The sequence below is a fragment of the Astyanax mexicanus genome, chromosome 23 (assembly GCF_023375975.1).
Source record: "Astyanax mexicanus isolate ESR-SI-001 chromosome 23, AstMex3_surface, whole genome shotgun sequence".
NCBI classification, from domain to species: Eukaryota; Metazoa; Chordata; class Actinopteri; order Characiformes; family Acestrorhamphidae; genus Astyanax; species Astyanax mexicanus.
In genome coordinates, this window is record NC_064430.1 from 32,081,510 (window position 1) to 32,108,242 (window position 26,733).

At 38.1% G+C, this 26,733-nt stretch overlaps 1 protein-coding gene across 2 annotated transcripts in view; it reads right to left on the reverse strand.

Annotated features, from left to right (window-relative positions):
- Positions 1-25,191, reverse strand: part of tcf12 (transcription factor 12) — a 226,883-nt gene extending 201,692 nt beyond the window's left edge. Inside the window, exons 1-3 of one of the 2 annotated variants that reach the window (XM_049471013.1) lie at positions 24,981-25,191; positions 21,043-21,135; positions 17,867-17,939 (exon numbers count right to left, since the gene is read on the reverse strand). In XM_049471013.1, coding sequence (XP_049326970.1) covers positions 17,867-17,939; positions 21,043-21,114 — 145 coding nt within the window. In that variant the 5' untranslated portion in view covers positions 21,115-21,135; positions 24,981-25,191. The remainder of the gene's footprint in view (positions 1-17,866; positions 17,940-21,042; positions 21,136-24,980) is intronic. The other variant, XM_049471014.1, reaches the window with a different exon arrangement.
- Positions 25,192-26,733: the final 1,542 nt, after the last annotated feature.

The following is a 26,733-nucleotide window of genomic DNA, read 5'->3' on the forward strand; positions in this document are numbered from 1 at the left end:
GCATGCGCGGGTGAGTTTCTCCGCTGGCTTGCGTTTTACCGGTAATAAGCAAACACACACGGTATGATAACCGTGCATTTTAATACCATGGTATACCGTGAAACCGGTTACCGCTGCAACCCTAAGCAGGACTACAGCAGGACTAGAGCAGTCTTACAGCAGGGCTACAGCAGGACTAAAGCAGGACTACATCAGGACTAGAGCAGTCTTACAGCAGGGACACAGCAGGCTAGAGCTACCGCAGCACTAGAGCAGAACTAGAGCAGGGCTAGAGCTACAGCAGAACTAGAGCTGCAGCAGAACTAGAGCAGAACTAGAGCAGGGCTAAAGCTACAGCAGGACTAGAGCTACAGCAGCTCTAGAGCTGAACTAGAGCAGGGCTAGAGCTACAGCACGAATACAGCAGTCCTACAGGAGGTCTACAGCAATGCTACAACAGAACTACAGCAGAGCTACAGCAGAGCTACAGCAGGACTAGAGCTACAGCAGGAATACAGCAGCCCTACAGGACATCTACAGCAAAGCTACAGCAGAGCTACAGCAGGAATACAGCAGTCCTACAGTAGATCTACAGCAGAGCTACAGCAGGGCTAGAGCTACAACAGTACTACAGCTGACCTATAGGAGGTCTTCAGCAGCCCTACAGCTGGGCTGAGCAGTAATTGGTGTGTAAAGCTGAGTAAGGCAACCTCGTGTCGGCTCTAGGTCTTAGTTAAGGCTGAACAGTGCATACGTCTGCATGCGCCCGGTGACAGGGGCCCTATATAACACCATAATTCCCTCTCCCAGGGGGGCCAATCTGACCCCAGTCTCAACAACATACACTCCCAGTGCTGACCCTGCGGCCTCATTCAGCAGCGCTACCCATCACCTCAGAGGAGCAGTGGGAGGAGATCTCAGTGATCTGCACTCACATTAGCCTGTGTTCATGAGGAGAAGGGGGAACAGCCCCCGCTCGGAGGTCCGCCGCCAGCCCAGAGCCGCACGGACGCGGCCGACAAACATTTCAGTGCCTATTCCCCGGCGAGCACTCTCAAATTCAATTCTGAGGTATGATTTAAGCTCACAGGACCTTAATCTTGTTTCCACATACAGAGGGACTTATGGGTCAGACATGTAATGAAATTGGAATGCGGTGGACGGTCCATCTCTTGTAAAAAGAGGGGAAAAAAGCGAGATGATCTGGCCTCGGCGCGTTCGCTCGCCTCTCGCCGGGATTAGCAAGGCAAAGGGTTTTCACAAACTTGTTTAGGAAACTCGTCTCTGTGCTGAAATTAAACAGGCCTGCAACCCACTGACTGGAACAGGGCTTAGGAGGAGGGCCAGCACTATCTGCTCTACTGGTACTGGACTAATCGACTGATTATTTATTATAATTAACTGCCTAATCAGAGATTTCAATTTTTATATATATATATATATATTATTAATTTACTAGATAGAAAAATCCTATCAAAATTGTACTTTAAACGTACTACACCTTTTATATACAACATACTTCACAAACACAGCTGAAAAGATTATTATAAGGATAAGCCATGTGGCAAAAAGTAATGTCCCAGTGCATCAAGACATTTAGTACAGGGGATTCTACCCTTCAGCACAAAAATGAAGAAAACTCACATCTTCATCTGCCTGCCTTTCATCTCCCTCACCAACCCCCACCATCACCTCCACCCTAACCATGCCACCCTCACCACAACCCCCCACCCGCCCACACCACCCTGACGACCTGTCAACCGTAACGCCACCAGAGACTGTTTCACTCATCAACCCAAAACAGCTATCATCATCCAATCCACAGCACTGCCAGCACGACATTAATATTCTAATACAAGCAGCAATCTGAACCCGGCTTGAAACCCAGCTCAGAACCCGGCTCAGAACCCAGCTCAGAACTCGGCTCAGAACCCGGCTTAGAATCCAGCTCAGAACCCCGGCTCTAAACCTGGCTCTGAACCCTGGCTCTGAACCCAGCTCTAAACCCGGCCCAGAACCCAGCTCTAAACCCAGCTCTGAACCCAGCTCTAAACCCAGCTCTAAACCCAGCTCTGAAAACTGGCTCTGAACCCAGCTCTAAACCCTGGCTCTGAACCCAGCTCTAAACCCGGCTCTAAACCCAGCTTTAAACCCAGATCAGAAACCCGGCTCTTAACCCAGCTCTAATCCCTGCTCTAAACCTGGCTCTGAACCCAGCTCTAAACCCGGTTCAGAACCCCGGCTCTGAACCCAGCTTTAAACCCAGCTCAGAACCCCGGCTCTGAACCCAGCTCTAATCCCTGCTCTAAACCTGTCTCTGAACCCAGCTCTAAACCCGGTTCAGAACCCCGGCTCTGAACTCAGCACAGAACCTGACTCTGAACCAGACTCTGAACCTGAATCTGAATCTGGCTCTGAAACTGACTCTAAACCTGACTCTGAACCAGACTCTGAATCAGACTCTGAACCAGACTCTAAACCTGACTCTGAACCTGACTTTGAACCTGAATCTAAATCTGACTCTGAACCTGACTCTAAATCAGACTCTGAACCTGACTCTGAACCTGACTCTGACCCCGGCTCTGAACCCCGGCTCTGAACCCAGCTTTAAACCCGGCTAAGAACCCCGGCTCTGTACCCAGCTCTGAACTCAGCACGGAACCTTACTCTGAACCAGACTCGGAACCTGAATCTGGCTCTGAAACTGACTCTAAACCTGACTCTGAACCAGACTCTAAACCTCACTCTAAACATGACTCTGAACCTGACTCTAAAGCTGACTTTGAACCTGACTCTGAACCTGAATCTGGCTCTGAAACTGACTCTAAACCTGACTCTGAACCTGACTCTAAACCTCACTCTAAACATGACTCTGAACCTGACTCTAAACCAGACTCTGAACCTGACTCTAAACCAGATTCTAAACCTGACTCTGCACCTGACTCTGAAACTGACTCTGAACCTGCTCTGAACCTGACTCTGAACCTGACTCTGAACCTGACTCTGAACCTGACTCTGAAATAGACTCTGAACCTGACTCTGCACCTGACTCTGAAACTGACTCTGAAACTGACTCTGAACCAGACTCTAAACCTGACTCTGAACCTGACTCTGAACCAGAATTTGAACCTGACTTTGAACCTGACTCTAAACCTGACTCTGAACCCGCTCTCATCCCGCTTCTCTCCTTTACTGATCATTCCAACACCACAACATGACCTTCAGCACGTCCCCTAAACACTGACAGCAGAACTCGGGTCAATAAAAGGCCACTTAGGGTCAAAATGATAAATATATACGCTTTTATAAACTCCCTGAACTCTGAATCAGATAATCATAGAGGATTATTAAACGATCCTACAAATACACCTCAAACTAGAGATGGGCATCTCACAATAACACTGATATCACAATACTGTGATTCTGCAATACACTATATATCAAGATTAGATTACACTGTTCAATATAATGCAACTTTTATTGTATTCTGGTTTTATAAATACGCAGATGATAGTGTGCTTTTGTACTATTATTTAGGGCTGAGAAATATTGTAAAAAAATTATCTTAATATTCTTTTTTTTGTGAAAAGATTGCACCATTTAAAGGTGATGCATAAGCTATTGTTTTCTTTACACTTCATTTTACATTTTGCATTCATTAATTTTTTTTACAAATAGTAATCAGAACCCCTTTAGCCTTACACGCAGCTATATAATAAGTGCAGTGTAAACATATCCTCCTCATATTTCAGTTTTTATTAAAGGACAAGTGTAAAACACGAATATCTCTCCCAAATAACGATTTCTTTACAGGTTTCTGACTTACTCTGCATCAATAATCTCCATTATCCCATTTTGAAAATCACAGTAATTCAATTAATCAAATTAAGATGATTAACCTCCCAGCCCTACTATGACCGTTTATCTAAAATTGTATTTAAACAAGCACAATATATCACCTGGCTTACAGTTTTTCAGTATATTGAACTGGAAGTACTGTATTGTGATTTTATCATATCTTTAAGGGTGAATCCCATTTCTCCCCTTGGCCCTACCCCTTACCCCTACCCCTCTGTTTTGCGCGTGCACGTCAAGGGGTAGGGGTGTCCCGATTCCTGTTAGGATGAAGTGCTAGGGGTAAGGGGTAGGGCTAGTTAGCCCTTCAAACGGAGATTTTCCAGACCCACACTTCGTACCGAGGGGTATGAGAATGACTGGTAAGATGGCGGAACAAGCGACCAAAGAAAGTATTTTCCATGTTAAAAATTACGATTAGCACTGTATTACCTTAGTTTATTGTGTAGTTTTGATGTTTTATGGCTGAATTCTTCGTAACAAGCATAAAAAGTTCGCTAGTAGTTCGTTTCGGTAGCTAGCTAGCTAGCTAACTTTCCCGTTCCACCTTAAATGGTGCAACAGACGGCAGGCGCTACCGCATTTAAGGCGGAACGGAAAAAATAATCAGAGCTAATTTCAGCTCCCCATCACAGAAGAATTAAGGAATGGACAATATTAATTAATTTCTGCACCTCCTGCCCCCTTTCTGTACACATACAATGCCCTAAAGTTAACTAGTTAACCAGCAGCTAGGCTACTGAACTTTAGCGCTCCACTGCTATCATCACATCAGCCCAGCAGGGTCACCTACACACCACCGCTAGTAGCCTGGTCATAAATCAGTGCTATTTATTTATGTATTTATTGTTCATTGACAAACGTCATTGTGATATACCAGTGATTCCTCTGTCACCGAGGACCCATATTCTTGCACATTATATTGTTTTTGGAACACATTACCTGCTCCAGGACCAGTGTTGGGAACCAGTGTGATATACAATTTCTAGTATATTATGGAGGCTATTTTCAATAAGATTCACCTTTCACCGGGTGCTTGAAGGGTTGTCCCAATTCCTAGGGGTAGGATTTTACCCCTTCCTCTTGTAACTCCGTTCCAAGGGGAAGGATTGCACTCGAAAAGAAGGGGTAGGGGTAAGGGGTAGGGCCAAGGGGAGAAATGGGATTCACCCTAAGTTCTTACCCAAAACACAGCTCTAATACACTGTTGCAGTAATGATACTGATGCTTTATCTATGATACTCTCAGAAAAACAATACTGTTCATTACGATCTTTTTTCATGACAATTTAATCTCACAGGTAAAGTCATATTGCCCACAGCTACTTTTTTTATTATTACATTATCATATTTGCTCTTTGTGTTCTTGTCTGGCTTGTCTGCTACCAGGGTAAAACCCTCATATCTCCGCCCTCCTTGGAGAAATAAGACAGATTGTGATTCCACTGCAGGTCCTGAATGTAGCTTTTATCCACAGCAGCAGCAGCAGCACCTGATCAGCCATCTGTCATTCAGCTCCACATTTCTGTGATTGCTTTAGTGTCAGGAGGAACATGAGGAACGTTTACAGCATGTCAGCAAACACAGCTGAACCTCCCGAACAAACACAGCGAGCCCGAGCGGCGCTGGAGTAAAGTCTGATTCAGTAAATATACAGCCTGACGGGGGCCTGCATCTCAGTTTCAGATTTTTCACACAATAAAATACCCAAATCACTCACGCACAGACACAAACTGCTCACCAGCTCTTCACACAGGTTTTACATCCAGTGCTGAAGTGTGGAGGAGCTCCTGATTAATATACAATAAATATAATAAGCATTTGCGATATTTCCACAATGCCATATGACTCGTATGACCTGTATTGTACAAATAAATCTGACTAATTGTTTTGTAATTTATTATGCGGTTTTTATAAATAGTGAACTTTTGGCGGAAACCTAACAAAATAAAATGCAAACATAATTTTATGCACATTTTCATTCATTTTGACCCTTTTTTTCTCATGCAGGACAGAGATTATTACAATAGGGACTAGGCTTACAAGAGTTGTAAGGGACAGGCAAGGTCAGTAAAATGGCAGCCAATGTAAACAACATACCAGAGAGTGTAGTCAGGCAAAGCACGGTCACAGAGGGTATATCCAGTAACACAAGCGAGAAGGCAAAAAAGGAGTCAAAAAATACAAAAACTGTCAGCAACAGGTAATCAATAAAATGGGCAAGGCAAAATACGATAAACAGAGATACAAAAGAACGTGTTGTAGAAGAGCTAGGGAGGACAGTTGGAGCCCATTAGTAGCTCAGGGAAGTCCGGTGTGGGCGCATGCTGGGAAGTGGAGTCTTATAGTCCTATAGAACAGTTCAGACTGACAGCATCAGGACTGACATTTTTTCATCACTGCAAAACAAAAAGTTTTCAAAAATACATGAAAAAATATTTTGTAAACTATATGATATTCCATGGCCTGCAATGTGACTGGACACTTAACTATACAATACTGAAACAATATATTTCGCAGTTGTATTTCTGCAAAAAAATTACTTGCACTCTTTTTAAAGCAGCACAAGGTAGGATTTCCTTGATTTTTGATCTTTTTAAAGAAGTAAAATTACAGCTTGAAACTCACTGCAGCGCTGCATTGAGGTGTAATAGGAGGAATAGCGGTGCTCTCGTGTCTGTGCCGGAGCTCCTCTGAGCTCAAACCAGACTCTGTAAGTTTTCAGAGGCAGCCGCGACCAACGCTCGCGAGAACTGCGACCTGCTTTCCGACCTTTAGTTCTAACAGTTCTATAAGGACTACTGGTTCATTCTTTACAAAGTAACATACAGACAATCTGGCAGAAGCTGGAAAGAGACCGAATATGTCTGTGAAAGACAGAAAGCGAGAAAGAGAAACTAATCCGCCTGAAACATTTATTACACTCTGCAACTGTAGGGGGAGCCCATGAGCACAAAATCTAAATCCTACCTTATGGAGCTTTAAGTCCTCTACAATGGATTACTTTTTCTGCACAGTAGGAGTGTAAGAAAATATTGCAATATTGTGTTTTGCATTACTGTCTCGATTCTCAAGAATACAGAATTGATTGTTAATCAATTTAATTATTTATGCAATGCATAGGAGCACTGAGTGGTCCAGCGGTCTTGCCACTATGATTGGAAGATCGCTGGTTCAAATCCTGGTCATGCAGCTTGCCAGAGCCCTGAGAATTGGCCTTGCTCTCTCTGGGTGGGTAGATGGTGCTCTCTCCTCTCATCATTCCTAAGGTGATGTCGATCAGCACAAGGCTGCATCTGTGAGCTGATGTATCGGAAGCAAGTCATTGTGCTTTCCTCTGAGAGCACTGTGATGCTACTCGGCAATACTGCATCAGCAGCAGTTAAAAAAAAGGGCGGTGGCACATATATGACAAGTATCGGAGGAGGCAAGTGATAGTCTTTACTCTCCTTGTGTTTTGACATTACTAGTGATAGGAGATATACAGCTGAGTAGCAGCTGAATGAGTGAGACAATTGACTTAATTGGGAGAAAATGGGACAAAAAATAACAATAAAAATACATAGCTACAGAGAGGTTACAGCACAGAGTAACAATGTAACAAACAGTGTAACAAATATCTAACCTGCCTTCACAGGACACTGATCACTATGGCAACAGAAAGATCCACCACACCGTGTCAGGTGTTGAGGACCCGCGATACCGAAATGAGGCGTCCAAAAAACTCGCCCGAAATCTGCTGCCCAGGACTGAGTTATCCAGAGAAAACGGACACACAGACGATATCACACACACACACACACACACACACACTGCATGGCCCAGCAACTCTCAGAGCGAACGGCAGGTTAGCTAAAAATAAACCCACTGAGCCCAGGGCTCCTTCACAACTCCTCCACTGCGGCTTTAAGAAAACATAAAACAAGGGTTTACAACCAACCATGTCCAAAACTAACTAAATATAATTCATAAATTCTGTAGTTTTCTATCATTTTCTTTCCATGTCTGTGTGTACGGCTGCAACTACTGATTATTATATTAGTCGACTAATCTGTCGCTTATTTTTTTACCCTGCATTACATAAGATCCCATAGTAAATTAAAATAATAACCCATTGGACACACATATAAAGCTTGGATTTAATGGATTTATGGAATAATGGATTTGTAACATTCATCATTCTAATCACAAAGAAATTAAACAACATGGAGTAAATTAACTACTCGCTGCTGGGTGGTGAGACCTGTAAAGCTATGCTAAGTTAAGTAAACTAAACTGTAATTCTTAAATAAATGTATATATATAACTTAGTGCTAGTAAATGCCACCCGACAGTGTTACATTAAGAAACTCTGATTGTTCTGATATTAGCTTCCGGTTCATCTCTCGTAGCTTGTTTTAACACGGTAAACACACAGACTACATTCTGATATACTTCACCTCTGAATGGTGAAAGAGCTAGTGCTTAGCGCGGTCATGGCTAATGCTAATACTGCTCCAGTCTCGAGCCTCTGTGCTGAAGACTAAACTGAATCTCCTGTATAACTCTGTACTTCAGTGGAGTGGCTTTACTGCTCCTTCATACCTGACTGATAGAATTCTTATATAAGGCGCACCAGATTATAAGGTGCCCTGATGATTTTTGGGGAACTGAAAGGATTTTTAAATGAACCTTATAATGCGAAAAATACGATCAAAATAGTCAACCCAAAACGTTTTATAATCAACATGGTTGATTATGTTAAAGTCTGCATACAGTTTTCAACCAATAATGTCTAATAAATGAGCTTTTATTCTGCGAAGAAAAGATGAAAACTTTTACATATGTAAATTTCTCATGTGTGCTAATGTTTAACTTCTTCTGATCTTCTTAACTCTTTAACTCCAGCCTCCTCTGTTCCAGTCTGCAAAGTTCAGCATTAGACCGCTGTGTGTTTTAAGTGGATTTAAATAAATATTCAGCCCCCAGTAACATATTTAGAGATATGAAGTCAGCGAAACAAGCTGAGGGTGTCTCAGGAGACGACGGCTTCCGGAGCACAACGGTATCGCCTGGTGTTTTTTCTTTTTAAACAGAAACTGCTGAAAGCCACAGTTTGCTGGTTTTAGATGTTGGAAATGTTTGAAATAATAATCCAGTTTGAAATAAACGCACGCTTAAATGAGCGAGGCTCCGCCGTTGTTTTAAACAAAAAAAATAGGAAATTGCAAATCCTCTGAAAAGCCTTTGATGATAAGCTTTGCTCAAGTAGAGTTTTTGTCACCTTTTATATCTGTGTTCATTGTGCCGCGCCGCAAAGCAGTTTTATTTCCACGCCAGAAATTATCTTAAAACTCCAAGCCGTTCACTTTCCCCAGTTCTAAGACTTTCCACTTTTCTCTTGCTGCAACAGAGACAGAGATACTTCCACTGAATACAATTGTGAATACTAATCGTTTCTGATTCTTTCCAATCCCTCATTAATAATTAATCAGCAGATGACACTGTTTTCTAATCCGCAGACGACGCGAGGAGTTCCAGCCCTCAGGTAACAAAAGACTCACAACACAGACCGACTTACTTATTATATCATTATTATCTCTGAACCAACGTAATTAACAGGTGCAGCACTTTCTCTCCTGAGAAGAAGAAGAAGAAGAAGAAGAGCATGCTTTCTAAACCACCTGCACTCTCACACACACTGCTTCTTCCACAGTTCTCAGTCTGGAGCTGCAGCTGTAGGAGGAAAGTTTGTCTTTACGTTATGTTCTTACAGAACTGAACACGAAAAGGTGCTCTGAGGAACCAATAGTGGATCTTGCATGGCATCATAGCTTAAAAACAGTAACAGCTGAGAGGCTAAAGGCTCCGAGTCACTCATAACTCATGCATGTCTCAGCAAACTAAAGCTGATGCAACATCACTGGTGAGCAGCTCACATTTGGAATATTAGGCAGCAACACACTGGTGGGCTATATATCGCAACCTAAACATTTTTAGCCAAACTACACGTTTACATGATTACAAGATATTTTGGCAGACACTCACTCGTTAGCAGCCAGTCAGCCAGTCTGGAGTTAGTTTTTTTTGGCAGTTTCAGCTGTATACATGTGTAGAATGTGTAAAACTAACGAGCCTCATGGAGGAAAGAGAATAAAATGTTTAACCCCACTGACTGGATAATAAAGCAACCACAGAGCATTTTTCAGTCTATCAATTGAGTGGTAGAGCATACAAACACCTCTAACCACACACAACAGCAAACACTGCGGACAACTTTTAACCAATCACATTTAAATAAAAATAAATTTTAGCGGTGTTTCTGCTTTAAGGTACACCGTGCAGTTCTGAAGCAACAGAGATTTACAGACACACAGTTTCATAGTGTGTTAAATGGGGCTGAGTGTAAACAGTAAAGAACATTCAGATGATTTACAGTCAGCTTTAGATTTCCAGTGTTTGTTTAGAGGTGGTGAAATGATCAGGTTTGCATGAAAAAGTTAATATGGCATCTGCCCTCGTCCTCGAATAGTATTGCAAAACGATCAGCGATCAGACCAAAAAAAAAATCTCACATTTTGAGAATTTCTTAATTAATTTCAAAAATCTATTTTTTCACACACTCAGTATGTTTTTTTAGGGAATCTGATCAAGCTATTAAATTTCCATAATTTATTTCCACCTTATTCTTTCACCTGAACCTTCTTTAAAAAAAACAATCCAGTTCAATATATATATATATATATATATATATATATATATATATATATATATATATATATATATATATATATATATATATTTATTTGCTAATTACAGACACTTCCATTTAAAATGCACTGCCTGGACAGAAATAAAAGTCACCCCCTGGATGTAAGTAATTAAATGATGTGAGGTTGATGCTGCAGTTGGTCTGCAGGTTTAAGTTCAGCAACAGTATGTGCTGAAAGAATGAGGTCAGCTGACCTCCTGAATATACTGAATATAGACCAGGTTATTCCATCAATGGATTTTTTCTTCCCTGATGGAACAATCATATTCCAAGATAAGACAATGTCAGGATACACGGTGCTGGAATTGTAAAAGAGTTCAGGGTTCAGGGAGCATGAGATCATCATTTTCACACATGGATTGATCTTAACCTCATTGAGAATCTTTGGGATGTGCTGGATGGAGAAGAGCTGCTTTGTGCAGCGGTTGGTCAGACTCTACCATCATCAATGCTGCTGCAAGATCTTGGTGAAAAATTAGTGCAACACTGGATTAAAATAAATCTTATAACATTGCAGAAGCTTATTGAAACAATGCCACAGTGAATGTGTGCCACAATCAAAGATAAAATAATTTTTAAGGTGGTGACCTTTTTTTGCCATGCAGAGTAAAACAAAAACTAGTTTTTACTTTGACTTTAAGGATTGCTGGTTGAGGCCAAAAGGGCTAGCTACGCCCGTGTTCTGAAGTGCCAGATTCCTACACAATTTGAATGCCATTACAGACCAATTAAACCTGCTAACTAACAGGTGAGTTGAATCAGGTGTACCTGAGCAGATAAAGCACTGTGCAGGAATCCTGCTCCTTAGCCCAGAACTGCCATGCTTACTTGCTTACTATATACTGAAAAGCAATGTACAGCAGTACAATGTATTTACAGTGATTCCTGTGTGCTCATAAAAAAAACATAACTCAAAATAAATAAAGAATCACATGTGACGATAAAACTGCTCAGTCTGCTGCTTATAACCCTGTTACCTGTAACAGATTTCACCACACACACATTAACAGACAACACCTAACCCTGCCTGCTCAGGGTATTCTTCAGCCTACAATCACATAACCCCCTAAACACTGCAGTATAACATATCTAAAGCATTGTCTTACAAGAATAACAATAAAAAACACTGCAGGCGTTCTGTACATGTGGCTTTATTCCACTATTGTCTGAAGTGCGTCCTGGTGGGTCTCTAAAGCAGCCGTTTCCAGTAAAGCACAGGGCATTCATCTTCAGTGTAGAACACCAGCCTGCCTGCACAGCGTGAAATACCCGCGGAGCTGGAGACAAAAGAGAACTCTGTCGTTCTGTAGGTGAGACATGCCACACTGACCTGTGGAGGAGCCAGAGGGCAGCAAGATTGACTGTAGTGCTGCAGGATATACGGATCATACCGGGGTTCTACTAGAACCTACAGGTTTCCTTTAGTCTGGCGTGGCTTGTGGTTTAATACTGGGTCTCTGGAGAAAAGATAAATTCAAAAGTGCCCTAAAATGAGAAACTGGAGTCAGCCAGGCATTGGTGAATGTAGCTCCAGATGATGCGGCCAAAATTTATAATCACAATATATTACTGAATTTAAGTTCATACAATATAATTTTGATATGGATATAAACAGCCTGTAGTATAACTACATCATCACACACTGGCCCTGCCACGCAACAGCAGTCTATAGCAGGAGTTCTCTACTGGTCTTAGCCCAGGACCCACATTTTCTCATGGTCATTAGGTCTCAACCCAATTTATAGAATACAAACCAAACAAATTAATAATAAAAAAGTCATAAAAAAAACGATTTAAACATACAAATCCATGCAAAGTGAATTTAAGAGCATTTCATAAGAAACTGAGGAGGAACATGATAACTACATGTATAACAGTTACTACAATAAAATCCAATATCAAAACAGCATAAAATAAATAAGGACAAAAAAAATTATACATTTTACTTCACTGCATTCAGAGTACATTAGTAAAAAAAACTTTCTTTGTTGAGGATTAATAATTTTTATTTTTATTTTTTAAAATGTATTCTGTATTGGGTCTCTACCACCCAGAACATGTCCACAACCCACTTTTGGGTCCCGACCCACCAGTTGAAAATTGCTGCTCTACAGTAAACATTACAAAACTACAAGTAAAGTCAGGCCATGTAGTTTTATTATCTACTGCATATGTACAAGACATACAGATTAATGAAATTGTGTTACTCTCCTATTCACAGTTACAGCAAAAAAACATAGAGATAGACACTCAAAATACAATACAACAACGTCACAGATACAGACATAATATGTGAAACAACAGTGCAGCACGAGTGAGAGTGTACTTGATGTACCCTTAATGACGTTTTTGGATCAGTGTTAGGGGTGTGCCATATCGTATCGTACACAATAATACTGTCAAAAAGTCTTACACCATACAAAAAACTCAATACTCAAACGCAATATTCTTGAGTATTTGTTTCTATTGTATTTATTATTTATTCAATTTTTTGCTTGCAGTTCATATGCATTAAATATGCTGCACTTCAGTTTTGTGGTAGCATTTTGTTGTTTATTTTGTTTAATTTGTATTATTATTTTATACAAAGTCTTCATAACTATTCATAAGTTACTGTTTATGAAAGATTTTTCTATTATTTACACAAAACAAAGACTTATTTTTTTATATTATTTTGTTGCAGTCATAAATACTTAAAATTAATTTTAAAACAATGTTTTGTCATTTTGCCAAAAATATAATTATCACAAAAATACCCTTAAATATTGTGAAACAATTTATGCCCATATCGCACACCCCTAATCAAGGAAATGCCTTAATTTAATGCCAAAACAGGTCCTCCAGGAACATCTGTGATTGGTCAGAATGCTCACATTTCCATGGAGCCCCATCCAATACGTTTGGGATGAGTTAGGGAGGCAATCCTCCAATATCTTGTCCTCATTGACACTCTTGATGGTAAAATCAATCAGTCCAGAGTCTAGTAGAAAGTCTTTTCTTGACAGTAGAAACAGCTACTCCAACAAAAGCACCCTTGATAAAAGAAGAAAAAAATAAGCATGTGTCCCAACACTTTTGTCCATATTGAGTATCAGTAGTCGCAACAGTGTGATAAAATATATCGTCCAGTGATCCCTCAGCAGATCTCCTAAGCTCCTTCAAAGCCGCTGAAATCAATCACAACATAGAGAGAGTTTCTTCATCCAAACAGAAAAAAAAAAAACACAGAGTCAGCTCTGCTCAAAGTGTCCTATTGTGGAAATCCATCAGTGTGCTCATTGCCATTTGGGTCATGTGATAATCAGGAATACCACACTGCATTAAATTACAGTAGAGTTTATACATCATCAGCTTCAACAGGAATGAATGAATGAATATCAGTGTAAGGTTCTTATTTTTTGTTATACTCAGAGCAGAGAAGATCTGGGCATTATGACAATATGAATCTTATTTTTATGCTAATATGCTAAGATTACTGTTCAGTGCTTAAAGAATATTGACCCAACACTTTTTAAGAATCTGCCCTTGTGAGTAGGGGTGGGACATTATATAGGACATTCCAGGATTTTGGTACATTTCAGGGGTGGTCACTTTTGAAAATATGATCTTTAATTTGATCATTTTTAGTCATGTATTTGATACATTCAGGTAATAGACTATCAAAAAGTTTGATTGGTCAAGCTCAGGTATCAAAGCAATTTTTTAAATTAGATTATGCAATATATTTGGTAACTTACAGTAACAGGGTTGTGAGTAACAGGGTTGTAAATCTAGGCTAAGTTGTGGTTTACCCCAGAAACAGATGCTAACTGTAAAATGTAGCTATGTATACAAGATCAAGGACAAACATGGTTATATAAGTATATAAAGTAAATTTTGACTCTACTCATTATTAGTCTTACAATATGAGTAACAGGGTTGAGTTCACTGAGTGACACACACAACTTGGACAAACATATTTGGAAAAAAAACTTGAAAATTGTTAGAGCACTTTCTCTTGGTCTTGCCATGTGGGCAGAAAATGTCCTTGTGATGTCACTTCCTTTGTGCCAGTAGACAAATATTTTAACTCTTTCTCTGCAGGTAAAATTCCTTATGGTAACAGGGTTGAGCGCATGTTGTGGGACACGACTTAACAGCATAAAAACTGTAACATGCAAAAACAATGTAGACCAAAGAAGTTGTTTTCATAAGTAAAGGAGATGCATATCAACAATATACAAGAGGAAGTCATTTATTTAGAGCTTATTTTAATTGTTAAATTTGCCAAAGGAGTTGGTCACCCAATGAGTGGGACAAGAGAAAACGGCCATTTTTTGAGGCGGTCCAAAGGCATTATATTGAATAATATCTAAGGTAAAAATATTTTACAGGTTTTTTTTATAACAAGTACATTTTTCACAAAAAATAGTCATTTAGATATTTTAGATATATTAGATATTTAAGTGGTGGGACAGGAAATTTACCAAAATCCTGGAATGTCCCTTATTTTTATTGTGATATATTGCATAATATCGCATAATATTCCTATAAACATTTTCAATACACAGCGTCAAACATTGATATATTTATTAAAACAGAGGTGCTCTAAAGAGCAAGATCCCCCCCCCCAATCCATCCAGCACATCCCAAAGATTCTCAATGAGGTTAAGATCTGGACTCTGTGGTGAACTCTCTCTCAATCCATGTGTGAAAATGATGATCTCATGCTCCCTGAATCCTGAACTCTTTCACAATTCCAGACCCATGAATCCTGATATTGTTATCTTGGAATACGATCGTACCATCAGGGAAGAAAAACTCCATTGATGGAATAAGCTGGTCTATATTCAGTATATTCAGGTAGTCAGCTGATTCTTTCAGCACATACTGTTGCTGAACCTAAACCTGCAGACCAACTGCAGCATCAACCAACCTCACATCATTTACTTACTTAAATCCAGGTGGAGATTTTTGGCTAGGCAGTGTATATACTTCATTTATTATTAGTTATACATTTTGGTCATATCGTCCAGCCCTAAGGCAGAGCAATACAGCACAGACATCACTCTGTAAAGTATCTCTCTAAAGCAACAAGGCCTTTGCCAAATATTCAGACACCACAGCGACCTCATATCAGTCAAATACAGCTCCATTCATCTGACCACTTAAGAGAACGCAGAGCAAACGGTCTTACATCACAAACTGCACATAGCGCATTCACAAAAGCCCCCTGCAGACACCCCCGCCTCGCTATTCACTAACCCACTGAACGTGTGTTCTTTAGATAGCAAACACAGAGCGACAAGGGCCGGGCTTTGTTATTTTACATAAAACGTGCATTGAGGAGGGATAATGCTCGATTGTGGCCTTTTTGAAGAAGCACGTTAGACAATAGATGCACTTTAGAATAATGTGCTGTAGTAGTTTCTCTCCAGACACGACTGTCAACCAGGCCTAAAAGGCACATTAGCAAGTAAAACCCGTCAGTACACAGGACTTTATATCCTCTACTATACACTAAACTCTCTAAAACAACACCTGTAAACAGCGACAGGAGCAGTTTAATCTCTACAGACTCTGAGAACACTGAGAACACTGAGGACCGGTTGGGCTCTCGGGAATAAGCTAGGAAGCAAACGCTCTCAAGCAATTACATGCTGTGATTAATTCATCTAAATTAATCACATTCATCACTTTTTGCTAGGAAAGTACTTTTATAGTTTGATGTACCTTTCTTCGCCTAAAAATGAGCAGTGGCCAATCAGAGCACTACTTTTAGCACTGCTACAGCACAATTAGTACTGCTACCACACCATTAGCAATGCTAACATGTCATTAGCATCACTAGCCTCTTGCCACCCTCAGTCACAAGCCAAGTACACACTAGGTCCTTTCACATCTACACATTAGTAAATAATATATACAGTCCTATAAGGCGCATTTAAAATAATTTCAGTGCGCCTAGAGCAGTATTAGCATTAGCCGCTAACCGCAGCACTAGCTCTTTCGCTGTTTAGGAGTGAGTATATCAGCTGTAGTCTGTTTGTTTACCATATTAAAACAAGCTACGAGGGACAACCCGCTTGCAAATAGCTCCCTATTGTCGTTTAAAATGCTCCTTATCATCAAATGCACCTTAAATATGAAAACAAACGTTCATTAATAGTGCGCATTATAATACAGTGTGCTGTATAGTACATAATATATGAGTGAACACTTACTCGCTAGGATTACCCAGCATTAAACAGCATCACTACAGAGCCAATGTGATCGAAAGAACAGACTAGTTCCCCGGCTATTATATATCAGCTAACAGATGCCTTTACCAACCAGCATCACAATGAGAGAAAGCATGACTACTTGCGCTCTCTCGGGTTCTGGCTGCTGATGCTGGATTCAAATTTACTATCGTTAGGTTGTAAGAATAAAAAGTGAGCTATGAAATGCTTTTCTTTTACCTACTGCAGGGGCTTCAGTACGTCAGTATATAAAATCCTAGAGCAGCAAAATATCAAAATATCAGTTTTTTTAGATATCGTGCAGCCCTACAACGAATATTCCTACAGCTTAAATAAAACATGATGTGCGTGTAGATGCACGCTAACTTATGGTTTCATTACTCTGAAGCAATATTAAAAACCCTTGTATTATTAAAAGAATACCAAAGAGGGCTTTCTTTCTTTTCATGAAATAATTCACAGCAAATGAAACACAGAAGAACTTTCAGAAGAAACACAATACCCAATTCACTCCAGTGAAACCATGCTGGTGCGACCTTGAGATTCTGGCTCAGGAAGAAATAAAAAAAACAATAATACTTCTACACCAACCACTGGGCTGCACAGCGACCCGTGCAGCAGATGGCCTTACAGCACATTGAAAATAAGCACATTCTGCGCTTTCCCATTAAACGTGAAGTACGGATACACCACTGAAAGCATGTGGTGAAACATCTCCTGTAGATCTCATCTGAACGAAAAGGTGTTTTTAATCTCAGCACATTTACAGCCCGTGTTCAACAGCAGTCCCACGTAAAAGCACACAGTCTGAAATGGGTTCTCCAGCGCCGGTGGGGGGGGGGGGGGGGGGGCAGAACCCACCACACCGACCTGCACAGCCTCCTTTCAGCTCCTCATTAACCTCAGCTCTCCACAATCTCAAACACCTTCACCAGCATCTGGAACCCATTAGCATTACCAACAGCAATCAGCCCGCGCTGAACGGCACCTCGCCTCACCGGGACGGGGCCAGAGCGGGCGGGACGGGGGTCTGTTAAAAACAGAACTCTCAGAGGAAATACCTGATGCACTGAACTGGCTGCTTCCCAGAGTGGTCGGCCTGTTTTTCCCACTGCTCACCGGCGGAGAGAACATCTAGAACAGGAACACAGAGATCAGATCCAGAGAACATTCTGCCACAGCGTTACACTAAAGCGCAGGACATATTAACACTCATACTGAACTGTACTGATAAAACACAGTTACACTTTACAATAAAGATCAATCATAACTTTACTAACCACAGAAATAAACACTGTTAAATTATCAAGTAATGTTTCAACCAATTATTAATGCACGCTAAATAAGGCATTATTAAATATCATCACATTTGTTTGAATTAGAGGAAATTCTGGAACATTTATATTGGTCTATTCATTATAAAAATTTTAAATTTAGACTCAGTGTTTCGCGATGTAAGGAAAACAGTCACATTATGACAAAAAGTGAAAATATATCCCCAGCAGCCACACAACATAATTTTGCACTAATTAACAAACTACAAACAATACCCTGCTTTCTTAAGGAAAAGTTTGGAAACGGGTTAAGGAAAATTAATAAACTTTTAAAGGTGGAGGGGCGTCGCAGTGCTCCTAGCCAATCAGGGGAGAGATATTTGCATGCTGTTTGCATGTATGAATATTCATGAGCAAAGCTGGAATCCGGTCATTTTGGACACACCCCTAAAACAGTCCATTAAAAAAGAGCTATACAGAGACACCTGAGCACTTTTTTTTTACAAAAACGGCTCACATGTCATTCATTCATACTAGAGACCACAACTAGACATTTTAAAATGAAAGAAAAAACGACGGAAGGTGACCTTTAAGAAATATTTGATGTCAGACATTAATGATATATGATTAAAAACATATTTGAAACATAATGAACACTACAAGACTAAAAGCATCAGCCTGAGAGTCATGAGGTTTAATCAGGTATCAGGAACATGTTTGGGCAGGGTTTACTGCAGATCTAAAGAGGGCTGGTGAGATAACCGCTGACCAAACAGAACAGATACAGAGTTAATGACTCACTGTATACAGTGTATAACACTAACAGCACATTACTGAATTACATATATAAAAAATATAAAAAAAATATTATATTTAATTTATTACATTAAATACTGTTGCTTATACTTTTATTATTATTAGTGTTACATTGATATTATTAACGTTTTTGTGTTGTTCTGCAATATACTAGTGCATATCAAAATAATCACTGAAAAGTTACTTTATTTCAGTAATCACTTTAAAATGTGAAGCTCATATATTTTACAGATGTATTACACATACAGTGATCTATTTTAAGCACAGGTACTTTTGTTAGTCCTGCTGGAAAATGAAATGTTGTCATTGTGTTGTCAGCAGAGGAAAGCATGAAGTGCTGTAAGATTTTGTGGGAAAACAAAACTGCACTGACTTTAGACTTGATAATAAAACACAGTGGATCAACACCAGCAGATGACGTGTCTCTCCAAACCCTCACTGATTGGTGGAAACTTCACACTAGACCTCAAGCAGTTTGGACTGTGTGTCTCTCCACTCTTCCTCCAGACTCTGCTCCCTTGATTTACTTTAAATGAAATGTAAAATGTACTGATGATCAGTGATGGTTTAGAGAGGCATGTCTGTCATCTGCTGGTGTTGATCCACTGTGTTTTATTATCAAGTCTAAAGTCAGTGCAGTTTTGTTTTCCCGTAAAATCTTACAGCACTTCCTGCTTCTTCCCTCTGCTGAAAACACAATGACAACATTTCATTTTCCAGCAGGACTGACAAAAGTACCTGTGCTTAAAATAGATCACTGTATGTGTAATACATCTATATAATATATGAGTTTCACATTTTGAACTGAATTACTGAAATAAAGTAACTTTTCAATAATATTAAATTTTTTTAAGATGAATATATACAAGATTTTAATTTTAATAATCAGAAATCAGTCTGCCTTGGTAGGTATGCCATTAAAGATGAAAAAATCAGAAGTAAATTCTGTGTTTGTTTTAAGGTGTGTTAATATGTTGCATGATATTTAGGATTTTTCTCCTCCACGATAGTGCACATCTCTTATTGCTCACAAGCATAAAATAATGATAACCAATATGCTGAATGAGTGACGTCCTTTAATATGTTATAATTAGCATTGCTAACAACACTAACACACAGCTGTAGTAGTGTTACATAAGTGAGAAACTCTTGATCAGTTCAGCAGTTTATCAGCTCAGTCTACAGTTTATTATTATTAGATCAGAAATGTAATAATAAACACAGGAAACTTGGAAATCCTGCTTCTTTCCTCTGAGCAGACTGCTGGATCAATCCTGTTCTAAATTACAGGGGATTACTGTTGGCAATGATAATTTAAGGCTGGGCGATATGTTAAAAATATTGTATCACAATATAATAAAATAAATTTTTACTATAAATGAAATTTATAATCATATTTTTTTACACAGAAACAATATGCAGTAATATCAGCCTCTTAAAAATCCAATTTATTTAAATACACTGATTTTTTATTGTAAATGTGCTGGACTGCGTTCAGTTAAACAGCAATAATTACACTTTCCGTAATGAAGTGTTAAATTAAGGTGAGTTAAAATGCACTGATGAAATAAACACTATAAAATAACGAATTATCAGGATAAACTAAAACATTGTTATATTGCCCAGCTCTACAATATTTTATTAAATATTTTTATTATTTTTTTATAAAAAATATTCTATCATCAATAAGCTATAATAAGCATATAAACATATCTATCATTAGTGTATAAAGATCACTGACACAACTGTACATTTCATTATACAGAGAGTAAATACTCTTGTGTAACTGGATGATGTGCAGCAGAAATAGAATAAATATCACTGTTCTGTACATGGAAGAATCTGCCACTGGTAATGCATTTAGTCTGTGTGTCAAAATATTGTGATAAATACAATAAATTGTAAAAATGTCTTTGTATATCCTGATATAATATTTGCACCAGCTCTGTCAGTTATGTTTATGTACATAACGTGTCGTGGCTTTTATACTGTTTATATCGATAGCAGAATTGTATCATATTCATCAAAATTTAGAAATACATCACAATATAAATTTTGTCCATATCGTCCAGCTCTGCCGGTGATACATATAAAATCCCACAGATATAAGTGATAAGTAAGTGATAAAATACAGCAGAGTGTCTTACCGCACTAAAATCCAGCAGGTCACTCAACTCCTTATCAGTTCCAATAGCGGCGATCCGCTGCTGGGGGTTCATCCTTTCGGCCGTGTACTAAACCTACAAACACACACACACACACACATACAGTCACTGTAGTGTGTGGCTTTAAGCTGGAAAACTCACCAGAGTCACACACTGTAAGTCTGAATAAGCTGAATTTACTTAAATAATTTGAGTAAATTTAAGTCATGTTCACAGAAAACTTACGTTAATTAAACTTAAATCGTATGCCTTTATTTCAATTAATTTAACTGATGTTTTGTTTTTGTTAAATCAAATGCTTTGAACAATTCTAATTCTACTATAAAATTGTACTGTCATCTGTATAAAATTGATTTGTGATTAATTTTCCTAATCTTTTTATTTATATAGTTTTAAAATACTGATGGAAATTGAAAGAAGGAAAGACACTGCAGCTCAGAACATGATGCTTGCTCATACAGCCTACAACACTGAGGTCAGGCAGCTCCTTTTTTATAATATAATCTATAAGGACACACCCAGTATTCAAATAGGTGATGCCAGAAAACAATGGAAAACAAGATGGCACTGGCAACCAACAAAACTCAATTATGAGCTGATTCAAGCCAAATGCGTTATTTGAATGTATATGAGCCCTATAATAAACCTTTATTCTTATCTCAAATACTCAACTAAAGCTACATTACTGTACAGTCTATACTATAACTCTGCAGAACAGGGCCACAGCTTACTTATTTAAAAAGACTAAAAAGTAATAAAAATATTTCTACCAAAATACTACCAAAAAAAATATTGCAATAAATCTGCTGTTAATAAAAAGGTGTGACAGAGAGTAAACAAGCTTTTGCTTTCCAACATTTAACCAAATGTTGTTGGACAGAATTCTATTACTCTAATGTTTTGTACAATATTTAACCAAAACTTGTGGACAAAACCACTGTACCCTAGCATCACCGTCTGCAGGAACTGCACTACTTATTTTTATAAGTTTTCTTTTTTCCCAAAAATGTCAAATATTTTTGCATCAGTTTTAAGTTAAAGTTTAAGTTTTCAATGAGCTGTCAAACTAAATTTAAAAATAAAACTAGAAATAAAACATAGAGTTGATAGGAAAGCCTGTAGTTACATTCACACACATGGACACATGTGACACATGCCCACAATATTTGGCAACCAAAATTCTTCAGCTTATAATAGTAAAAAAGTCATGATCAGTGCACACTTTCAAACATCTCAATTTATCTCAATGACTGCAGCTTTAATATCATAAATCATGCCATAACTATACCTCCTGATGCTTTGATTGATTTTTCCCTGCTTTTTTTCACTGATGCTGAAAATCATGAATGAGTTCCATTAAAACTCTCCTTATCTCTATTACTGTACTGTAGCTCTGTTACTACACAGCCTTTACTGTACCACTGCAGACCAATATAATACATCAAATATACATCTATTAGTTCAAAGACTTCACATAAAAACATCACATATCAGTAGAAAATAATCATACTACAAGAAAAACATTGCTAGTTATGTCTAATGTTAATATTAGTGCATGTGCACGTATCCTGCAAAAAACATACATTAGATTACATAAATAAATAATGTTTCTGCTTTTTAAAAGTAAAAATAATACATTTAAATAAAAATAAGATTGGTTTATGATCACTGCAACCCTAGAAAAAAATCACTCTGACTCTATAACTCACTGTATAGATAATGGGCCTATCTATATAATAAGATTTAATAGTTAAAAAATGAAAAAGTGAAAAAATAATGCTATTACAACAAGTCTGCACAAAAAGGAGAAATTAGACTGTATGGTTTATAGATAGTGTCACACACATGGTCAGGCAGCAATCATTTAACTTGCTACAGTGCAGCCCCAGTGAATATACACATTATTATCTAAATATATATATATATATATATATATATATATATATATATATATATATATTTATAACTTCCACTCTTTATTGATTTATTATCTGCTGTTGCTCTTTGAACTATTTGACACTTGTACTATTTTGTGGTTTGAAAATCATCATAAATCCACCTCTACAAAACACACCCAGCCTTCTTAACTCATTTTCTTTTATTAATTTGACCTTTTATAACATAAATCACACCATAGCTGTCCTAATAATTGTCTGATTGATTTTGGTTTCTGATGCTGAATCATGAATGATTATGAATGAGCTATATAAATGTCAGATCCACTGTTCCTATCTCTACTACTGTACTGTAGCTCCATTACTGCACAGCCTGTACTGTACCGCTGCAGACCATCTACACTAAAGGCTTAAACCACATATTAGTAATTAAGATTGAGAAATGACTGCAGTCACAAATCTGCTCTTAATAAAGGGGGTGTGAGAGAGCAAGTTCATCTCCTGATAGGAAAGTGTGGAACTGTTAGTTAGTGTTTCACACACAGACATGCAGCATCATCATCCTCATCATCACTACAGCCTATATATACTATAGCTCTCTATATTTCTACATACAATATAAGACTTAAATTTAAATGCTTTAAAAACACGTTCTGCAAGTTTCCATTTAAAATAAAAAAGAAGAGCAGATACTGTGTCAAATCTGCTCCACACTTCATCCCTAGCTATAAAGACTAGTGCTGCTAATACTACTACTCACTCTATATTATTTACTATAGTGCACAATCCTCTATACAACAATACTTTAAATTAAAGCACCTAAATTTAACCTGCAAAACACAAACAATTGATACACAAAAATAAATCATATTATATGTGTTTTAAAATACTTTAAAACACACTCTGTTGCTTAAACTCACATTCTCTGATTAATTACCTTTTAAAATAAAATTGAACCATAGCCTCCTCAGGTATGGAAAGGAAAAGCATGAATGAGTAATGTCAGATCTGCTCTTCTTATTTCTATACACATATATACAGTAAATATAGTATCACCACATATATACACACACATAAATACAGAAAATACAGTATCACTGGATATATACATGCATATATACAGAATATACAGTAACACTGCATATATACACGCATATATACAGTATATAAAGTAACACTGCATATATACACTCACATATATACAGTATATACACTATCCCTGCATATATATACACACATATATACAGTACATAAAGTAACACTGCATATATACACTCACATATATACAGTACATACAGTATCACTGCATAAATACACACACATATTTACAGTATATAAAGTAGCACTGCATATATACAGCTAACGTTACTCCTACACTGTAACCCTGCAGAGCATCTATAGAAAACACTTAAAGTAGCATATTAATAATAGTTTTGCGTATTTTGGGTAAATACTTCTCAAAACATCAGGAAAAAGGCTGTAATAATAAACCTGCTGTTAATACAGAAGGTGTGACAGACCCAGCGAGTGTCAGTCAGACACATGGGCAGCAGCAGCAGCAGCAGCAGCACTACAGCCGTCAAAACCCTCAGATATACAGATTTATCTGTTTATATAAGAGAAGACAGCTTTAACTGTAATAACCCGGATCTGCGGGGTTTGGTTTAAAGGGTAAATGAGGTGAGATAGTGTGTTTAATCAGGTAAACTCTTCAGTAAAAGCTGATCAGAGCTGAACTGTGAGGTTGGAGCTAACGTTACTTTGTAAACACGCTGCTGCTGCTGCTCTGTCTCCCGGTACTGTAGCCGGGTTAGCTGGGTTAAAACAATCCCTCAGCAGCGGCTGGGTCCTGTCATTATCAGCAATACTCAGCCCTGTGAGCGCTAACCTCCCCAAATTAATATTTCAGACTCAGATCAGCAGAGGAAAGTGTAGAATAAGCCCCAGCGCGGGGTTTCTCTGCGATCTCCAGCAGCTCCAGTCTTTTCTTCTATCCCAACTTCTGCCCGATCTGCTCTATTTTACCTCTTTCTCCGGTTTAAAATCCCACTAGGGCGATCGGGCGTGGCGGCGGCGGCGCGGCTCCCCTCGGTTCTCCTCTAAAACACAGCCGGGTCGATCCGTGAGCGCTTAGATTTTAGACTTTCCTCCTCCTTGTTTGCAAAAATCCACTTAATATGTAACTTGCGAGTTTCCCTTAGGCGGACATTTTTGCCTGGCGAGAGCCGAAGCACGACGGCGATGACGTTTTCAGGAGTGTATCCTTCCGCCGGCCGGGCTGCACTGAGGCTGTGGGAAGATCCAGCAGATCAGGACTGAAATAAAGTGAATAAAATATAAAAAAATAAACTCAAACACCGATTTATCAGCGAGAATATTATTCTCATATAAATCATTACTTTTATTTTACACTTTAATCTGTTTTTACCCTTTTTAGACTAGAGCCAGATGACTATTTTGGATGTCTGAAGTTTAGAATATCTGAACAGAACACCTGTATTGTAACTGTATTTAAAACGTTGAATAGACGCTGTTGCATTTTTCTGTTGCATTGCATTTACTATTTATTATTGCATTTATTACAACTTGTAGTGTTGTTAATGGACAAAAACAAAACAAGCTTTGTATAACATTTCCTAGCAGGCATCAGGTATTACTGTTTTTGATTCTGGCATTAAAACAACGTTCATGTATTAAAAAAAGTTTTAAATGTTTATGCTAAACCCTTCTACACTCACAATTAATGCATTTAGGTGAAACTTGCTTTCCATAAATAATATGGGATAATACTACTACTACTACTACTACTACTAATAATAATAATAATAATAATAATAATAATAATAATAATAATAATAATAATAATAACAATAATAATTTGTATCATTATTAAATGTCTACACTGCAAGGTCATAGCATGAGCTATAAATAAATAGAATACAAACAAGATATGCATATTTAATGCACGTAAAGTTTAATACAAACAATACATACATATTATATACATATAAAACAGAACTTTAAATCAACGTAAAATAGATGTGAAAAAATAAATCAGTTCTAAAGATGGAAATCTGGGAGATAATTGTGAGGTAAAACTGGGATAAAGAGGGAAGTAGCAGTTTATTATTATTATTATTATTATATTTTATTGTTGTTATTATTAGTATTGTTATTATTACACCAATGTTTTGTCTGATAAAGGTTGTTGGGTCTCAAATTTCAGTGAACTAGTTTGTATACAGCATTTATAGGCAAAACTCTTCAAAAAAGACGGCATTTAAATGCGTCCATTTTTCATTTTAACACAAGATTTAAGTTTCTCTGGAGGACATGCTGTTCAATTTTAAAACACCAGATTCAAAGACCCACAAGCATATTTTTACACTTTATTCTTCATAAAACAATACAATTTTCCCTATAGGAATAAACTGTGAAATGTTCAGCTCTGTCATACACTGAGAAAGCTCTGCCTCCATTCTCTCTACTGCTCTCCAGTACTGTCTGCGTATGGGGGAGCTGCTGGATAAACCAGCTTTTGCCTTCCAACATTTAAACAAACGTTTTTGGATTCCAACATTTAACCAAAAGTTTTTGAACAGAACTCTATTATTTAGGATTTTATCATATACACAAATGTTTTAGGACTCCAACATTTAAACAAATGTTTTTGAGTTTAACACTTAACCATATGTTTTTGAACTCAATATTTAACTAAATGTTTTTTGGACAGAACTCCATTACCCAAAATCCCTTGGACAATATTTAACTAAAACTT